This window comes from Lampris incognitus, chromosome 10 (assembly GCF_029633865.1).
Source record: "Lampris incognitus isolate fLamInc1 chromosome 10, fLamInc1.hap2, whole genome shotgun sequence".
NCBI lineage: Eukaryota > Metazoa > Chordata > Actinopteri > Lampriformes > Lampridae > Lampris > Lampris incognitus.
The window spans coordinates 44968431-44989524 of record NC_079220.1 but is presented as its reverse complement, the minus strand read 5'-3'; the positions used below and the strand labels follow the sequence as shown (position 1 = coordinate 44989524).

Sequence of the window (21094 nt, the reverse complement as noted above, 5' to 3'; positions counted from 1 at the left end):
AATATCAGGGACACAAAACACAAAAACTGGAATACTCACAGGACTGTAAAGATTCAGAAAATGTATAATATACCCATACTATTTCATTGTGTGAGGTGATTGTGAGCCTTAAATGAGAACTAGACCAAAGCCAGTTAGGTCACAAACTGGTCTCTATACATTTGTTTAAATACACAATCAAAATACATGATAAAAAGGAATACCATAGTGAGGTAATGAACTATTTTAATATTTTAAACAACATTGACATTTACATATACTTAGTCAATGATACATGTAATCCCATATCATTAGTGGGTATATGTAATGGTAATGGGTAGGGTAATGGGTATATGTGAATATGGTTACATTATTGTTATCAAGCTCTGGGTAACCAAGTCCAGAATCAACATCCTGTGCATCAATAGACTACTACCACAGTAATACCATCAGAATCATCACACTGTCATTCATCAAACTGCTCGTTTCTCTCATCATCTGACTCCCCAAGTTTAAAGTCCAGTTCTGGACCATCCTGCTGTTTTTGGTTACTGCAGGTCTGTAACCTGCACATGTCTGTGCATGGAAGTCCATTTGACAGGCACATGCAGCTTGGCATTTTGCATGAATGCACACACTTGCATGTTAGCATTTCCAAGACCACATCTGGTGCAGGTGGGGAGCGCATCCAGTAAATGGCCAGCTTGCCTTCATCGTCTGTCCATCCATACTCAGTAGGGCTTGGCACCACAGGGTTAGCCTGCAGACAGCACTTCCATATTGCTGCCTGATAGTTGGCTCGCTGAACATGCATAAAGAGACAGTCTCTACATGGTGGCAGCTGGCTGGACTCAACCTCTCCCCTTTTGGTGCAGAAGAGCTGGTAACGCAGTTTGTTCACCTCAGCAGTGCTGCTATTAGCAACATACATCCGACAGGTGAACTGCTCAATTTTCTGGAACAGCTCATCACTCACATTCCATGTCTGTCCCAGTTGACTAAAAGTCTCTTGGCAGGAAGTGTGCTTTCTCACTATCTTCAGGGCATTCAGCTTCCCTCGACCAGCGAATGCACTGACAGTGTCGCAGCCTGTGAAGGCATGTAAGCCAATTAGGCTGTCACAGATGCTGTCTCCAAGTGAACTTGCCAGTTTGGTGATGTCGACAAACCGTGTGCGGTTCTGAGTCCCACACTTCTGGTAGATGGGACAGGTGATGTCCTTCTGGAAGCCAAGACAAAGCACCATGACATCAGTGTCCTCAGCTGTGATGATAACTGACTTTGAGGTCATGTACAACACCTTGCCATGCAGCATAGCTCTGTATCGTGGGAGTTTCCACTCTTCCACCAGAAACTTGATGAGACTGGTCTTGTTGGAGGAACTGCACAGAAATTTTCTCCACTGCTGGACGTGGTGTCCCCCTGCAAGATTCTTGTACTGGAGAGTGATGTCTCCACCCCGGTTCAGTCGTTCAGCATCTTTGATCGAAGTCTGGTGATAGACATCAAAAACAACATCAATCCTCCCACTCTGTGCTCCCTCATGGAGGACCTGGGTCAAGGCTGACTCTGCCACCTGTGCAAAGGTTTTGTTGTTGCCATTCATTTTTTGGACCAGGCTCATCCCATCAATGATGGAAGTAGATGGGATTGGGATGTCTTCTGCAGGAGATACATTCTTTTCAAGCTCTCTGGCAAGTGCAGCCTTGTTTGTTTTTCGTAAGGACCCATCAGCACTTGCCAGTGCCCATGGTAGTGGGCCCAATGGGTAGGCAAGGACATCCTTCAGATTCACCTTCCTGCTTTCAGCCACCAGGATCATGTGACTGAAAAGGTTTCTATCTGCCTTCAGAACCACATCCTGTGCTTTCTTTCCATGAGCTTGTTTTGTGCTGACATTGGAGAATGTTTTCAGACTTTGCTTGGTCATCTTGTCGTGGAATTTCACAGGTGGTGGGTCTGCATCTAACCTTGTTTGCTGGAATGCTTGGTAGGCCTCTTCTCCTTTCTCAAGAGCTCTCAAGAGATCTATGGTCACATCAGGTGGAGCCATGTTGCCAGTGGAGAGGCTAACCAAATCAATCTCATCAGGGGACATAGGATTGAGCCAGTTATTCTCCATAAGGTCCATGAGAGACTGGACATCTGCTTCATCTCTCTTGATCCTTGGACTCTGTAGATCTGGATGAGACCATTTGCACCTGCCTTGACCTGTCAGGTCTCTCAGCTGTCTGAGGTACATGCTTCTATACTCAGCTGTGAGATAATATTTGGTCACAGCTCCTGGCTTCAAACTGAATCCCTTTGTCCCTCCAGCTGTTAGGGTGTCTTTGTTCACCGTTTCTTCTATAGCTTGGTCAACAGGGATTCGGCCAAAGGGATTGGTGGAGCCCAGTTGGACTGAGAAGCCTCCTTCCATGAATTCTGTGTACACATCTGGGTGTGTGATGGGCAGCTCAGACATCTGGGCGTAGTAGTAGGGGAGGTAGCGTGCATAATTCATCCTGTCATAAGCAAAGCACCATGGGATCATTTCTCGAATGCTAGCCAAGTGTAGCATCCAGTCTCCCTCTCTGGATGCTCGGATGAGCCCCAACAAGATTTCAACCATGTCCAAATAGGACATCCAGAAGTTCGAGAGGCTGCCGTTTCCACCTCTAAAGAACTCACGGTAGACTTCAAATAGATCCATGATGCGTGTACAAGAGCTGTTCTCGAGGACCTCCTTCAAAGCATGTTGTGAGACTTCTTTCCCAAGGCTGTCAATGGTCTTCAGTGTCTCATTCAGGTGAACCATGTCATTCCTGTGAGTTTCTTCCAACCAGGACAGGAAACCATTCAAGGTCAGTCGCATGAGAGCCTCATACAGGAGCTTGTGTAGTCGCACTGCCCTGTTGTACTTGCGGCCATCCATAACACCAGCAATTGAGCCTTCTGCAATCATGCCAGACTCAATGCAGAGGTCTTTGAGTCCAGCATCTTGGAAACGCTTTCCTATTATTGCCAGCAGTGTGCAGATGGTGTGGAATACCCCAAGCCTAACGATGATATCATGGAACTTGTCATGGTGTTTCCATGTGATCTCGACAGCCTTCGCATACAGGGCTTGGTCAAAGACACAGACAATCTTCCTCAGGCCTAAGCACTGCATGATGCTCAGTGACTGGTTAAGCACCTCGTTGACAGTAGACATTTGTGTCGCTGGAGCATTGATGGTAGGCAGATAGCCTATATTGTCGGGGATGACCGTCATCTCTCCTCGAGTCAGGATGTTGAAGCCTGTCCAGCTGCTGACTGACTGTTCTTCTTGTTGTGACATGTGTGCTAGGACCCAAAGAAGGTTTTTCTCTCTGGCAAGCTTAGTATTGGCTGCAGTATCGGCATCTGACTTTTTGCTTTGTGGTGGCCATACCCGTTGTCCAGCATTGTAAGTTGGTAACATTGGTGGGGGTCCATCAATGCTTCTCTTCTTTGTTTTGGGAACAGTGGGCATGGGTTGGACAGGAAGTGGGTTGACTGGCTTTGCTTGCACAGCAATCCCATTGACTCTGTGAGATGTTCCCTCACCACTGACAGTTTCTTCAAGACGGTCGATATTGTCCCAGGCTAAAGTTGTGAATATGCCAGGATGGATGTTAGCTGGAAGGGCAATGCCACTCCCTGATGATGAGAGTTTCTGGAGACACAGGGCAGTGTTGATCTCTTCCATCTGTGAATAGGACACACTGTGACCAAGTCGGTTGAGGATGTTTATCAACTCTACATTTCCTGTCAACGATTTGACACTGAATGGCAGAACAATGTGCTTGGAAGGCTTGGTATTTCCACATGTCACTGCATATACTATGTCATGGCCAAATGACTGCAGAAGGCACTGCACTCTCTGGGATGCATGATCAGGATCATTTGAGCCTGTGAGTAGAGAGTACAGGAAGATAATGAGCGACTCTGGAATGGTAGGACATTCTGCTTCTGGTTTGACTTCAGGCGGCCAGGTTTGAGGAACATCTTGACTTTTAATGTCTGCTCTCAATTTGATGGCTGCTTTGGCTATAACATCTTGTGCACTGACACTTTTCAGGGTCTGCAGCTCCCTTTTGAGAGACTGATTTTCTTTGGCAAGTTCCCTCATGGACAAGTTATCGGGATAGAGGAGGAATTTTCCTTTCTCATCGGGGAATATCTGCAAGGCTCCAGCAAACTCACTCTCCAGGTTTCGCCTTAGGTGCTTCTTGGTTGATTCCTTGACTTGGGCAATGCCTTGGGAGTTCATTGAAGCTACCAGTCTAGAAGAGAGATCAGTCATTGTCATCACTTGAGGATTGCCAAAAAGCTCCATCCTGATGAAGAGGAACAGCTCATTGTATGCCTTATTCACAGCAGCTTCATACTGGGCTGCAGCATCATCATCTTCATTGCTGGCAACCTCTCCTTTGGAAACCTCTTCTTTGGTGTAAAGTCTATAGCATGACCTGTGGTAGTGCCCTTCAGCTGCTACAAGGTCTCTACTCACAATGGCAAGGATTCTGCTGTCCCTTTTCTTTGTGGCTGCACTCCTGATCTCTGCATCAGCTCGCAGTTCTCGACACTGCACCAGTACTTCTCTCGTATTCCGTCTCTTGGAATATTTGCTGTTTTTCTGACAAAATATGCACTCTGCATCATAAGTCCTAGATGTACTTGGAGCATGTCGAGCTACTCTCTTAGATTGTTTCTCTTCAGCAGAGACACAACTTTTCTTTTCTTTTGCAAGGAGGCCATCAAGAATTTGCTTCATAGTGAAGATACTGCGACACTTTCTGTGGTAGTAGATTGCTGGAATCTGTCCCTCAGGAATGTCTTTTGCCAGTTTCAAAACTGGTGCATGATTTCGTATCTGAGCTGCCCTGAGCAGAGTTCTCCATGAGTCGACACTTTGTAGTGAAACCAGCTTGTATCATCAGAACAGTGGATAATGCACTCCACCCGTGGGCGCTTTGGTATTGGGTAAAAACTTGCTTGTTCACCAGTGGCCATATTCAGTCAGTTTTCACCTGCCACATACAAACAAATACATGTAACTTAGGTGTATGAACACTACTAAAACAAAGTTTACTTTGCTTCACCAGCGTCATATTCCCATTATTTATCTTACATAGCCACAAATAGATACATTACCTAGTTGCTATGCAACAGCTGTATTTTGTCCACATGAGGCCGCTAAAATCAACACAAGATGAAAGTTCCTCGTAGCCACTTTAACTAATCATATTAACATATACATTAAAAGAACATGCTAACATTATGGGAAATTAGCTTACAATCTTCTCCAGAGTGAGACAAGAAGATAGATACCAGTTTCCTCTATATGTGTTTAGTAGAAAGCTATCTGGCTGCACGTTAGCCTAGCTTAGCACAATGAATGGAAGTACACAGTACTGGTTATCCTTGGTTGTTGGCCAACTAAGAACTGTCCCAGAGTTTAAGCTAGGCTAATCAGTACCAGGGGTGTTGAAATGCTATATTTGTAAAAATCTGGGCAAATACACAATCGTGAGAGGCACAGAAACAGGTTTCCTGAAAGAAAAATGAAATAGCTGCTCATTTGGAAAGGTTATCATGTATTATTTTACTTCTGTTAGTGTACCAAATAAAATGGCACCAGTGAAGTTGTGTCACCTTGGGTGATATCGATATCTGGTCTGACCCATGGACTAACTGGCTTTGGTCTAGTTAGTTTCTTAGTAATAATGCCCTTCTAATTTAAGGTTCACAATCACCTCACACAATGAAATAGTATGGGTATATTATACATTTCCTGAATCTTTACAGTCCTGTGAGTATTCCAGTTTTTGTGTTTTGTGTCCCTGATATTCCTAGATGCCACAGGGCTAAAAGAAAGTATATAGTTTAGGCGAACATTGCAGAAAGATGTGTGTTATTGACGGGTTGAAGAGCTCAAGTAACCTCTATATTTGTGAGAAATATCCACAACAGGGCTTGAATGAAAGCTAAGAAGGTCCCCTTTAAAATGATACCAAAGACAATATTATAGAACATTGAAAAATGTCCTGACCATGAGGCTAAACCAGGATATGCACCAGTGTCTAAAATGCAATTTACTTTAGGGGGTGGTTAACTTCATGAGCTGATAACTGTGATACAGCTGCCATTCAGGAATGGTTATCATACCAAAATATCATCTACAGACATGGATCCTTTCAAAAATTATAAGTAAGTTTTGCCACCTTGAGTGTACCGAAATAGGAAATTTTGGGCTCTGGCCCATGGACTACTAGTGCAGCCACCAGGGCACAGACCTACATCCGGCTTCCCACCCGCAGACACGGCCAATTGTGTCTGTAGGGATGGCCAACTGAGCCAGAGGTACACGGGGAATTGAACTAGTGATCCCTGTGTTAGTAGGCAATGGAATAGACCACATGCTACCCGGATGTCCACAACGTTTACATTTTTCTACTACATTTTCTATAGAATAGGTAAAACTTCTTGTCCAATCCATGAATTTCCAGCCCAACATGAGGTGTTGGGCTGGAAATTAATGGATTTGACAAGTTGTTATGACCAAAGGCGAATGGGTCGGGGTGTTCTTCTCATCCCTATGTCGGGATTTAAGACTAAAGAGAAGCTAAACTTATAATATTTGGTAGTCTTCCTACCCTGTGCTCACACTAAAGTATTGTCTTTCTACTTTGTAACAGATGGCTGCTCATCGCTGCCAGCCCACATAGAAAATGAATGACCACAAGCTGCTTTTGTTGCTCATGAGGGTTTTGGTGTGAGTGCTGGGTTAGGAGCTCAGACTAGCAGAATCAATTTTGTCTTCTACTTCCTATGACCTATATAATGTAATTTTATTGCCATACTTGCTATTTTTCTACTGTGTGATGACTCAGTAGCATTTACTATATGCAGTGTATGCTGTATGTGCCTGTTGGATGCCTATGCCAAATTTAAGCATCTTCTCTATATTGGCTAAATAGGAGCTTGAAAATGTCATTCGAGTGTGTGCCGGACTGCATTAACTTGCTTTGTATTGTGTGTGTGTGTGTGTGTGTGTGTGTGTGTGTGTGTGTGTGTGTGTGTGTGTGTGTGTGTGTGTGTGTGTGTGTGTGTGTGTGTGTGTGTTTTGTCAGGTCTGCTATACCTGCAGGGTCTGAACCTAGAACGGTTGGTGATGTGCCAACTTAACCCCCTCAAAGTCTGCCTGCCAGCCGTGACCAGTTTATTTGCTGCCTTCACCAGGTACATACATCCAGCCATCCATTATCCAAGCCCCATTTATCTGAACTCGGGTTGTGGGGATGCTGTGGCCGCTCCTAGCAGTCATTGGGCAGCAGGCGGGGAGACACTGGACAGGCCGCCAAGCCATCACAGGGCAAAAAGAAGTGGAATCATTAAACATATAGTTTCCATTTTGCCCATTTCATATAGCTCTCAGCAACTTTTAACATCATTCTTTACAATTCTTTACGATATATTATTGCGATATATATAATAATTCTTTAATTATAGTTATAATCTAGATATGAACACATATTTACAGATGGCCCACATCACCTGAACCTTTTTAAAACCCATGACATTTTGACATTCGAAACTTTTTCATTTAAACCTTCAAATTGTCTTACCTGCCCTCTTTGTTTTTTTGGTTTTTAATCAGGGAAAAAGCCTGTTTCCCTGTTTCGGTCTCTCGTTCAAACATTGATTTTTTTTTAATCGCTCTCTAATAATATTAGAGAGTGACAGCGGGTGCTTCCATACTCTTCTTTAGCATGTGTGTGTGTGTGTGTGTGTGTGTGTGTATCACCAGGTAATACAATTTCACATGAAGCTAAACTATTACACTCTGTCAGATAACATGTTGATTTTATTGGTTTGAGTATTGAGCAGGTGGCACGGTGGCACAGTGGTTAGCACAGTCACCTCACAGCAAGAAGGTCCTGGGTTTGACTTTCAGGGTAGTCCAAACCTTTGGGGTCGTCCCGGGTTGTTCTCTGTGTGGAGTTTGCATGTTCTCCCTGTGTCTGCGTGAGTTTGCTCCGGGTGCTCTGGTTTCCTCCCACAGTCCAAAGACATGTAGGTCAAGTGAATCGGCTATGCTAAATTGTCCCTAAGTGTGTGTGTGTGTGTGTGTGTGTGTGTGTGTGTGTGTGTGTGTGTGTGTGTGTGTGTGTGTGTGTGTGTGTGTGTGTGTGTGTGTGTGTGGTGTGGTGTGAAACAAAGTACAAAGATGAGCTTAAGCCCTACACAAAGTTGCATTCAAGAACTTAATGCTGGCACCCTTCTGTTAACCTGTAAAGGATGTGGAACCATTTTGTTCACAGGAAGTATCAGCTGGTTTTCTGCTATACTGTCATCCAGAGGAATAGCCGCTGTATGTTGCCAGTGGTGCGCAGTTCCATAGGGGGAGACTCTGTTATCGTCAACACCAACCCTCTGGACAGCGTCTTCCCCTTTGACCCATACCTGCTCAAAAGGTATGGTTTGACTAGCATTAAAACCATAACCCCTAGTTGATGTTGATCATTTTCACAGGTTTTACCCCAAATAAACCGTCACTAACTCAGTATTGGTACGTTAGTGTGTTGTGTGTGCTTTTTTTCAAGAACAAGGGCGATGTGCAGAACTGTAGCAACTACAGAGGTATAAAGTTGATCAGCCACAGCATGAAGATTTGGGAAACAGTAATAGAAGCTAGGTTAAGAGGAGAGGTGAGGATCAGCGAGCAGCAGTATGGTTTCATGCCACGAAAGAGCACCACAGATGCGATGTTTGCTTTGAGAATGTTGATCAAGAAGTATAGAGAAGGCCATAAGGAGTTACATTGTGTCTTTTGGATTTGGAGAAAGCATATGACAGGGTGCCAAGAGAGGAGGTGTTGTATTGTATGAGGAAGTCGGGAGTTGCAGAGAAGTATATAGGAGTGGTGCAAGATATGTATGAGGGAAGTGTGACAGTGATCAGGTGTGCAGTTGGAATGACAGAAGGGTTCAAGGTGGAGGTGGGATTACATCATGGATTGGCTCTGAGCCCTTTCTTGTTTGCAATGGTGATGGACAGGTTGACAGATGAGATCGTGCAGGAGTCTCCGTGGACTATGAGGTTTTGGGATGACATTGTGATCTGCAGCGAGAGTAGGGTGCAGGTTGAGGAGAGCCTGGAGAGGTGGAGGTATGCACTGGAGAGAAGAGGAATGAAAGTCAGTAGGAGCAGGCAGGGTGGAGAAGTGTATCAGGAGTACCAGCAAGAGTTAAAGGGAAGGTTTACAAGATGGTTGTGAGACCAGCTATGTTATATGGTCTGGAGACAGTGGCACTGACAAAAAGCCAGGAGGCAGGCCTGGAGGTGGCAGAGTTGAAGATGCTAAGATTTTCACTGGGAGTGACGAAGAAAGACAGGATTAGGAACAATTACATTAGAGGGACAGCTCAGGTTGGACAGTTTGGAGACAAAGCAAGAGAGACAAGATTGAGATGGTTTGGACATGTGTGGAGGAGAGATTCTGGGTATATTGGGAGAGGATACTGAATATGGAGCTGCCAGGGAAGCGGAAAAGAGGAAGACCAAAGAGGAGGTTTATGGATGTGGTGAGGGAGGACATGCAGGTGGCTGGTGTGACAGAGGAAGATGCAGAGAACAGGAAGAGATGTAAATGGATGATCTGCTGTGACGACCCCTAACGGGAGCGGCTGAAAGTATTAGTAGTAGTGTGGTGTGTTTGTTCCTGATTGTTCCTCTGCTGTTTCTTATTTGAATGTTGTGGGGTTCATCAAGTGGGTGTATCTTTGCGCATCTATGTTTTGTGCTCTGTACTCAAGTCCTGTATGGTGTGTAATCATATTAAGTTTTTACCTCTATGGGCTGTTAGATGTCAAACTCTTTCTGTAGGTCAGGCAAGGTGATAAATCCTCTGTACCAGGTTTGGGAGGAGCCAGAAGATGGAGAGGAACATACTGCCAGTGGGATCCAACAGGTGAGGTGTCTAGAAGAGACTAATGTGAGAATCAGAAGCAATGATGAATCTCTTTTGAGTTCACAGGAAGTTTATTGTTGGTGTGTTTGCATACCAGATTTTTCCACTTTGAAAATATAGGCTAATTGATGTCATTTTGTCACATAGAACTTTTATGTTCACTATTTAACGGAGTGTGTTGGTTTGTATACATACATTTTATCACATGGACATCTTAGTAGATGCAATTGTAAATTGATATCATGACAAATCTTAAAAATTAAAATCTTATATGGAATGATAGAAGTCAAAGTCTTCAGAGCTGACATTTAGGTAAGTCATATTATAGAGCTGTAGAGATAGGGTGAGGAGCTAGGACAACCGGAGGGTGCTCAGAGTATAATCGCTGCTCCTTCGCGTAGAAAGGAGCTAGTTGATGTGGTTCGGGCATCTGATTAGGATGCCCCCTGTGCGCCTTCCTTTGGAGGTTTTCCGGGCATGTCCAACTGGGAGGAGACCCTGGGGTAGACCCAGAACTCGCTGGAGGGACTACATGTCCGATCTGGCCTGGGAACGCCTTGGGATCCCCCAGGAGGAGCTGGAGGGCGTTGCTGGGGCGAGGGACATCTGGTGTGCCCTACTTAGCTTCCTGCCACCGCGACCCGACCCTGGAGAAGCGGCTGATGATGAGATGAGATGAGATGATGATACTATAGAGCTCAGGGATGTGAACTACTGGTTCACATAAATCTATTTCAATCAGTTTCTGTTTGATACAAAGTGGTGACGAGGCTACCGTTGTGCAACACAATCCACATGTTAATTTCCTTGTTTGTAATAATAATTAATATAAAATTTTACATTATGATTGATATAATTTAGAGGAGCAATAAATTAATTTTAGTTATTTTTTGTCCTTTTTTTAGTTGTATTTAATTTTATTTCTTTTATCAGCAATGTTTTCTCACACCTAGTTTTCTTCTTAGTTTTAATTTGCATCGTTAAACTTGGTAGACGTGACTTTTTTTTTCCCCCACTATGGGGCACTGTACAAACAAGTCTCATCCCTTATGCCATGTCTCCATGTTGACTGTACAACGCTGCTGCTTGTTTGAATGTTGCAGGGTTTACCAGGTGGGTGTACCTGTGTGTATCCGTCCTTGTTTGCTCTGTATTTGAACGCTGTGTGGTAACTACAGTATGTTGTGTTTTTAGCTCTATTGGCTGTTTTCTGTGCGACAAGCACTGCAAGTGTGGATGTGCAAACAGATTTTCCTCACCTAAGACATAAGTCAATCTGTTTAGAGTAATTAGCTTTTCACAGGCTTAGAATTGGGATCACTTGTTTTCAGGCTCTGACCTGAATTGGTCCATTAAGGGACCCCTCTCCCACAGAGTCCCTCCCCCACCCTCTGAGAACAAGGCTAATACCTCACGTCTTAGTACAACTAATGAAGCTCTTACTGATGCAGGGCCATTCGGCAGTCCTTATTTTTGAAAGTTTTAGCTAGATTACTACAGAAGGTGTGTCCTAACTATGATTTAATTACTGCAGTGTTTTTTTTTACTGTATATCATGGTGTACTTGAGTAGGTGCAATGTACAAGTTTGTGATTAGAGTCACAATTATAAAAAAGTGTCTTGTTATTGGACTTCATTGAACTGTAGGAGATACAACAGGAGCCCTAAAATGCAAAAAAAAAAAAAATCTGTGTGATGCGTAAAAAAAGTTCCTCATACAAAGTAATAATAACAATAACAAAAATACAATACAAAGTTCCTAATAGGGCCATGTGCTGGGAGAAATTTGGCAATACGATTTGTATCAGAACACAACTGTCATGAATCAGTATATTATGATTTATTACGATATCACAAACACTGATGTGTTGCAATGTTTTGTCAAAATTTTAGAAAGATGTTTTATTATCCATATTCTCTTTTCTAGGGCTCACTGGCGGATGAAGATGACTTCCTGTGTGGGGAGACAACCAAGACAGAGGGGGTCGCGGGTATGACACCAAGCTCTTTTGACTCAAATCTCTGTAGCCCGAGTAGTGTTGGCTCGCCCCCCATCGCCTTTCGGAAACCTTTCTGATCCCTCCGCTCAGCGAGGATTACCAATATCAGTAAAACCCTGTCTGAGAGATGGACTGGTCTACAGTCAGGAATCAGGAACGCTATGCCCTTTTTGAAATATCGTTTTGTGTTTCACATTTTTTCATATGTATATACGATGTGCTGCTCTTACAGTTGAACGATAATACAATTTCCCATGCTGTCATCAATTAAAAAAAGTATTGCACATTCAGGGCTCTAGTTTTTCTTTTTTCTTTTTTTGTGGATTTTTTTCTCCCTAATTGTATTTGGCCATTCTCTGAGCCGTTCCGGTGCTGCTCCACCCCCTCTGCCGATCTGGGGAGGGCTGCAGACTACCACATGCCTCCTCCGATACATGCGGAGTCACCAGCCGCTTCTTTTCACCTGACAGTGAGGGGTTTCGCCAGGGGGACGTAGCGTGTGGGAGGATCACGCTATTCCCCCCAGTTCCCCTTCCCCCCGAAGAAGCGCCCCGACAGACCAGAGGAGGCACTAGTGCAGTGACCAGGACACATACCCACATCCGGCTTCCCACCTGCAGACACGGCCAATTGTGTCTGCAGGGATGCCCGACCAAGCCGGAGATAACATAGGGATTCAAACCGGCGAGCCCCGTCTTAGTAGGCAATGGAATAGACTGCTACGCAACCCGGACACCCTTAGTTTTTCTTAACAGGAATGTATGTATGTATTTATGTTTGTTAAAAAAAATAAAATAAATGTATTTAAAAAAAAAAGTCGGTCACAGGAGCAGTTTTTGGTTTTGCGATGGGAAAATGTACACTGAACTCCAGAGAAAGATAAATGTTTTCATGTAATTGTCTCACTTGTACATATTATCATAGTTTTATGGATAAATATGAAGGAAGAACATTGGTGTACAAGTTATATTTGATTACCATGAAATATGAATTGATGTAGTTAATTCATATTTCACGAATTAACAACATCAATCTGATGGTTCAATGTTGTTGAACCACTGGTGGTTCAGTGTTATTGATCTGGTGGTTCAATGTTGTTGAACCACCAGATCCTCCTCTCTACCCTCGAGGGGCTGGGTGTCACAGGCTCTGCACTGTCAATGTTTGCATCCTACCTGACTAGGTGACATGGAGGGGATCTGTGTCGGAGCCTCGCATTCTGACTACAGGCGTTCCACAAGGTTCGGTTCCGGGTCCTCTCCTTTTCTCCCTGTACACGACATCCCTGGGTTCTGTTATTCGTTCGCATGACTCCTCTTACCATTGTTATGCCGGTGACACCCAGATGATCTTGTCCTTTCCTCCCTCTGACACACAAGTAGAGACACGCATTGCTGTGTGCTTGACTGACATCTCGGAGTGGATGGCGACACACCACCTGAAGCTCAATCTGGACAAGACAGAGCTGATGTTCCTCCCGGGGAAAGGTTGCCCACACCGAGACCTGGCCATCACCATTGACAACACCGTGGTGACGCCAGCTCGGACTGCGAAGAATCTGGGTGTGATCCTGGACGACCAACTGTCGTTTGCTGCAAACGTTGCATCGGTTGCTCGCTCCTGCAGATTTCTCCTCTATAACATCAGGAGGATTCACCCATTCCTCACCGACGAGATGGCACAGGTGCTCATCCAGGCTCTGGTCCTCTCCCGGCGGGACTACGGCAACTCCCTCCTTGCTGGCGCCCTGGCATCGGCCATCAGACCTCTGGAGCTTGTTCAGAAAGCTGCAGCTCGTCTTGTGTTCAACCGCCCTAAGTTCTCCCACACAATTCCCCTTCTCATGTTCCTACAGTGGCTCCCAGTAGCTGCTCACATCCAGTTTAAGACTGGTGCTAGCCTACAGGGCAGTGAAAGGAACAGCTCATTCCTATCTCCAGGCCATGGTCAAGCTCTACACCCCCGCCCGACCACTTCGCTTTGCTTCCTCGGGTCGCCTGGTTGCCCCATTGCTCAGAGGCCCCTGCTGCCGATCAACCCGGTCACGGCTCTTTTCTGTCCTGGCCCCACAGTGGTGGAATGAACTCCCCACTGATGTCAGAACAGTGGAGTCGCTGCCCATCTTTCGGCGCAGGTTGAAACCTCACCTCTTCAAGAACTACTACCCTGTTACTTGCTCTTAGCACTTATTATATTCAATCTTTTTTTTTTAAATCTCTCTCTTGCGCTTTTACTTTAGCACTGGTTTTGCTCTTAGTTGCTTGTTTAGAGAGAAGATGCACTTATGACCTCTGATGACTAGTAGTTCTCCTGATTTCCTACGTTAAAGGCACCTATTGTAAGTCGCTTTGGATAAAAGTGTCGGTAAAATGACTGTAATGTAATGTTATTGAATTTCCATTTATTTATGTTCAAAAAAAGGGGGGGACTAGTTTCCAGCACTAACACTGACATAGAGACACAGTTTATTTATTTATTTATCGTACAGCCGAGATACATCGCCGTTGTGTCCAGCTGACCACCTTTTTTCTTTCTTTTTTTGCTATATTGAACAATATTTTTACAAACAACAAGGCAAGTCAACCATGGTATAAAACATTTGGGCATGTGTCTGAATAAGACAAAACATCCACAATCAAGGTTCTTAAAACAAAAATGTATTAAAATATAGAAATCAGACCATACCACACAAACAATAAAACTAAGATGATAAATTCACATAATTTGGTCTTCAATATGAATTAAAGGTTGATGCTTTCAGGGTCTATCAATTTGTAAGATTGTGCACATTTCAGCAGTTCTTTTGCGGATTTTAAATTCATACATTCCAGGGATTTACAATAAAGTTTAAATTCATTACAAAAAGCATTGAAAACAAGGTGGGGTTTTCATAAATTTAGATTTGTGTATATAATGTTTTGCCATTATGAGAATTGTGTTAATCAGCAGATTTTCTCTTTTCTCTTTCATCAGCAGTCCATACATTACATCCACATGTGATCTGAGTTCAACAGATACATTATTTTGTTTAAACCATTCTTCCATTTGTTTCCAAAATAGTTGGGAGTGACAACATGCGTAGAAAATATGTTCCGTGGTTTCAATGTCTGAATTGCAAAATGAACAGGCATTCTTTTCAAAATTGAATCCTAATCTAAGAAATTCATTGGGGGGATTTAAGTCATTAATAATTTAAAATGGATTTCCTTAGCTTTGGGTAGGAGGGGATAATGTAAGAAATCCGCACGTTTGCAGGGTCCCTATCCCTAAAGTCAAGTACTCTGTTGAACTAGTTTGGGTATAAGTCATTGGACAACGTCTGTCTGATCAGACTGTTGTTACTTTTTTTTTTTTCAAGGAATTGGAATTCTCCAATGTACAAATCTGGCAATATTGCTATTGAATTGGAGTGTAGGACTACTACTTTGGCCAAAAGTAAGAATGGTTTCGGGATAGCATTAGTAAGGCTGGCAAACTGTTTAGGATGACAGAAAAAAATCTAATCTAGCACAAAAATCATTGTATGCTAACAAGTCTCCATTTGTATCTAAGCGATGTTAAACAGACCAGATATTTCTGTCCATCCATTCTTTGTAGAAAATGGATTTATTTTTTACAAAGAATGTATCTGTTGTTCCACAGCGGTGTGGAATGATGAGTAAAATTATGTTTGTACAACATTTGCCAATATAAGAAGACTTGCTGATGATAGCTGGATAGCCTAATAGGCAGCTTCTTGATGTTATAATCCCGTTTCAAAATTAAATTTAAACCTTCAATAGCATTTAATAAATTGTCTGGAAAAATGTGCCATAATCTATCAGGGAATTTTAAATAGGATTTAAGCCATTTCAATTTTATTGTTCTGTTCATACATTTAAAATCAGTGGCTTTTAAACCACCTTCTTCATAGTTTTTAACCAAAACAGATTTTGTGTGTGCGTGTGTGTGTGTGTGTGCGTGTGCGTGTGTGTGTTTTGTTATTCCAAATGAAATTAACATTTAGTTGAGTCACAGCTTTTATAATGTATTGGTCCAATGCCACGGAGTATGTAGGGTGTAGGATCTACTCCTGTATTTTCGTAATGTGTCTGGTGTGTGGTGTGTGTCTGTGTGAGAGTCTATAAAAGGCCAAACTAAAGCACTTGGGGCCTTGATTCTTTTTGGAGGTTATTGGGGATGATCAGGGGCACCTATAAAAAATAGCAGAAAATTAAAATTATGCATAATTATGCATAAATATGCAAAATATGCATTTTTCTAAAAATGGCTAAAAACCACTTTTCTCTGCATTTCAGATGATTCTGAGCATCTTTGATTTTTTCACCTATATAAAAAAAAAATTCTGGGACTTAGAAATGTTTTGGCATTATGCAAAATATGCATTTTTGCAAAAATGCACTTATGATCCTAATTTTTTTTTGGGAGGTGGTAGGTATTGTTCCAGAGAGGACCAGAAAAATAGAAAATTTAAATATAATTACAATAATTATGCATGATTATGCAAAATATGTATTTTCTAAAAATGGCTAAAAAACACTTTTCTCGGCATTTCAGATGATTCTGAGCATTTGGGGGGAGGGAGTTGGAGTGGGGGGGGGGTTAGGGGCAGGGGAAAGGTGGTTAGCTGGCAGGATGAAGAGGAGGGAGATTTAGACGGGTGGATAACCAAACCGCTACATTGTAGCGGGGTTCTTCTAGTTCTGGAAATACTTTCAACTTTACTGAGGTAAGTGCGACCAAATATAACGAGATCTCTTTGCAGCCAAGAGTCAATTTCCCCGTGAAATTTAAAGTTTCTTTCTTCTAGATGTTTGGTTAGTTGTATTTCGCCCCTGTTTTAATAGGTATGCTACAAATTGTTATATGGGTACAGTTTTTCATTGGTAACAGTTCACTTTTGTTAAGATTGAGAAACAATCCCAAGGCTTTGGAAAAAAACCACTAACTGTTTGTATAGCAGTAGGGATTTGAAGTTCATTTTTTAGAAAAACTTGCGTCATCCGCAATAGGTCGACGTACAGATAATTTGCTGATTTCCGGGCTCGTCATGACGTCACTTGAGCCGAAATGGGAGTAGGGCCGCAGTAGGGGGGTATCAGCCAAAATCAGGCGACGCCGTGCTAGTTCCCTTTTATTTTTTCTTTGTTTAGTTTTAGTGCTAGTCAAATAAAACCAAATATTATGCCTGCGTCTCCGCCCGGTCAGACCACGTCTTAGCACAGATGCAGATGTTGTGTGGTCGTTTCCGGACGCATAGATTAGTCCAAAATCACACAGCCACTTTTGCGTGTGTTATGTTGGCCCATTTGGTGAATAATTTAGCTAATGACTACTGTCTTAAATCTTTAATCACAAAACAAAATAGCTGCACGAGTATCATTGTCTTCCAACATAACAGTCAATGTGCGTCATTGCGCATGGAACACGTGGTGACGGGGATTTCAATTAAACTCATGCAACCTAACAGAACAAACTAAGTGTCCACGCTAATTGGCCCGTGATCACAACCATTTAAGGTCTCGTGCTGTGTTCATAGAACGCGCAGGAAAGATGCTAGTGAGCACGAACACGAAGACACGCTAAACGGTAGCCTGTCAAATAATCATGTTTGCGTGTTGTCTCAGATCACATTGGAATTGGTGTTAATGTCTGTTGTACGCGCACTTGGCGACTCTGCACCTCCCGAACAAGAACATTAGTTTCCTCCTGGGAGACGCTTTTCTCCCTTGGCCGGCCTGGACTTCCGCCGTCCATTGCGAAACTGGCAGTTCGCCATGACAGAGGGTTGCGGCTCGATAAGAGCGCGCTGCTTTTAAAGGGAATGAAAGGACCTTATTTGATTGGCCGTAAGTGGAGCGTCCCCACCACCCCTGGTCATTTAGTCCTTCCAATCCAACCCTTTTACAACTGCGCCTCTGTTGCGCCCGATTACCACCAGCGCATAATGTCCCGAAATTAGCACCAAAAAAAAAAAGGGGGGGGGGCTGGCCACACTTGAGGTCGAGTTGCATCGGGAACTAGCGCCCTTAGTCTCCGTTTTTTTCTTCTTCTTTTGGTTAGATATAAACCCTTGTTTCCATAGTGTAAGTAAAAAGCCACGTTATTTTTGTCATGGTACAGTTGTTCGGTTATAATGAAATGGGTTCTCTGCATTTAACCCATCCTATTGTATAGGAGCAGGGGGCAGCTGCAGCGCCCGGGGACCAACTCCAGTTCTTCTTTCCATTGCCTTACTCAGGGGCACAGACAGGAGTATGAACCCTAACATGCAGGGGCGTGGTCACGTGGGGGCCAGGGGGGGCCACGGCCTCCATTGGTCAGAGCACGGCCCCCCCGCTCCCACCCCCTGTCCCGAGTGGGTAAAAAAAAAACGCCTGCACAGAAACAAGTCAAATGGAAGCTGAAATACATGCATTGTTATTATTACTATAAACTACTAATAAGACACGTTAGCCCCCTAGCTAACGGGTCTGACCCTTTAGCCGAGCGGTTAGTGATGTCGCCTTGTGGTGCAGTACATCCGTATCGAATCCCGCACCGGGCAAGAAAATAGCCGGTGGCAGCGGTGGGATCCGGAAGTGTGCAGATCCTCAGAAGTCTCTTCGGAGCGCGGGAATAACAAAGCGCGAGGGCGCGCTCCCGGGGAGGATGACGACTGTAAACTACTAATAAGACACGTTAGCCCCTAGCTAACGGGTCTGACCCTTTAGCCGAGCGGTTAGTGATGTCGCCTTGTGGTGCAGTACACCCCGTATCGGGATCCCGCACCGGGCAAGAAAATAACCGGTTACATTATCTTATCATTATTATCAAGTCTTGTCCTTTGCCACTAAAGTTATGAGCCCAACTGGCTATTTTTAAGGGACCACCCACTGAGCTGCACGGAATGTTCAGTGTATCAACAGCTTGGGACACAGCGTGACACTCAAGCGCAGGCACTCTGACAGGCACTTGGAAGCTAGGATACCTTACCAAGGCAACAGGTGGGTTGGTGGTACATGGTACTTGAAATGATTCTTGAAATGATAAGGTTATATGAAGTTATTTCCACATTTAATTTAATGTGCTAGAATGTGTCGACATTGTGGAAATTGAGCAGAGTGAGCTGAGTTTAGTTGGGCTGCAGTTAACTTTGCAAGCTTGCAAGATAGCTAACATCTGACTAGCAAGCTAACGGTGAATTTCCAGGTGATATCACGTACAATAGCGCATACTGTCGCTAATTTACACTTGGTTAATGTTATGCGTTAACACCCGTACATGGGACATGTAGATTAGATGAATGATACCATTCCATACCCTTTGGCTATACACAATCCATGGCATTGTTAAAAGGGCTATCATAATCTTCGAAAGTAGTTTTAAAATAGTAGTTTTGACAAGTGCCACCCCAATTAAATGGCTGGCCCCAGCTGCCCCCCCCCCCCAGTAAAAAGTCTTGGCTACGCCCCTGCTAACATGCATCTTTTTGATGGTGGGAGGAAACCGGAGCACCTGGAGGAAACCCACGCAGACACAGGGGAGAACATGCAAAACTCCACACAAAGGAATTGGGGCAGCCTGGGGTTCGAACCCAGGACCTTCTTGCTGTGAGGCAACAGTGCTAACCACGGAGCCACCGCGCTGCCAGTTATCGCTAAACTAAGGTTACACAGCAGTTGCTACTGTATTTGCGTCTCACGTTTTCTAATGTCTAGACACAAGATGACAGGTAATGATGTGAATCAGAGTGTATTTTGAGAAGAAAAAGGTGAATCAACGCCAGCTACAAAACAATATTATTTCAGCACCTCTGCCTTCTCCTTTCCCGTTAACTGAGAGAAATAAGCACATCAGTGAAGATGTAAGGTTAGAATAAGATAAGACGCTGTTAAATTTGTTTATTCTGTCAACTCTTTCATTCGATATCACAACATTAGAGCCAGTCAGTTGTGATGGGGGCAAAGCCTAAATAGTGGAGCAAAGTGTGCGCACAATCAGAAAACCATATTTAGGTGCAAGGCAACAATTGAAAAACATAGAACAAAGGAGTTAAGTCTGCACACGGAAATGTTCCCAATACTTAAGCATTGGGACGTCATCACGCTGGTACGAATCAGGTCAGTTATCGCAGTTTTTTTGGGGGGGGGGGTCTGTGATCTTTTTTTCCCCAGCAAACAAGTAGAGCAGACAAGCAAGCAATGAAGAAGCTTTTTATTGTGTTCATGGACAGAAAAGTGGTCAGGGATGGGTGTTCAGTCAGCAAGAGTGACAGTTTATAACAGCAGCTGCACACATCTAGACATGGTCATGCAGCTCCTCCAATGTCTCACCGTCTCGACAACAAAAACACAATTCAAGTACAAAACTTTCAAAGTCAAGATGTTTAGAATACTTGTTATAGGTACATATGTATGGTATAATTTATCATAACAAAATGGCGACTGTCTTTTGTTCAGGTTAAATGGTGAAAGTCACTGATGGCTGTGCAGGATGAATGATCTACACTGTCAACAAGTGAGGACTGTGTCACTAAACTTCCGTTAAGCATTCTGCCACTTCCCTCTTTGGAACCCTGGAAGATAAAAACGTTTCATGGAAGAAGGAAATTCCATGCGGGCAAGCAGACTTTGGTGTCGTACATTTGACTGCCCTGTTTATTTTCATTCTTTCATTGTGTGAGATAGTGGAATGGACAAACAGGAAAAACGGATGGATACATTTCAATTTCAGAGTTTTAACAACTCAGCTGTAGATATGATCCATATACTGTAACATGCTATATTGTATAACCCGGGTCTTTTCTCTCTGTTAGTAAGCCCTTGGTACCAAGCAGGATTTACAGCCAAGGGCTCCTACAGGCTTTCCTATCATGTTTTTTTTGCCAGATGTAGAGAAGGTCAACACAGGAATTTCAACTGATCATACAATCATGGAATAGAAAATAAATACTTAAGGTCTCTCTGCAAAGCACCCCCTCCCCCCATTTGCAAGCTTCCAGTAATGCTGGACGGACATATTTAAAGATCTCTGGATTCGTCATTTTGTTATAAAAGTGCACTGAAGGCATCACAGTTTTGTGTCTGTCCCAAATGGGGTTGGCGTTTTAGGTACAGCCAGTCGGTCAGTCAGTTGTTCAACCACAGTTTTAATTTGC

At 43.5% G+C, this 21094-nt stretch overlaps 1 protein-coding gene across 1 annotated transcript in view; it reads left to right on the top strand.

The window, feature by feature from the left end:
• The window catches only part of rrn3 (RRN3 homolog, RNA polymerase I transcription factor), a 54066-nt gene extending 41354 nt beyond the window's left edge, over positions 1–12712 (top strand). Inside the window, exons 14-17 of the mRNA XM_056287679.1 lie at positions 7116–7224; positions 8307–8459; positions 9871–9955; positions 11883–12712. Of these exons, the coding sequence (XP_056143654.1) occupies positions 7116–7224; positions 8307–8459; positions 9871–9955; positions 11883–12032 (497 nt within the window). The 3' untranslated portion in view covers positions 12033–12712. The remainder of the gene's footprint in view (positions 1–7115; positions 7225–8306; positions 8460–9870; positions 9956–11882) is intronic.
• The last annotated feature ends 8382 nt before the right edge of the window (positions 12713–21094 follow it).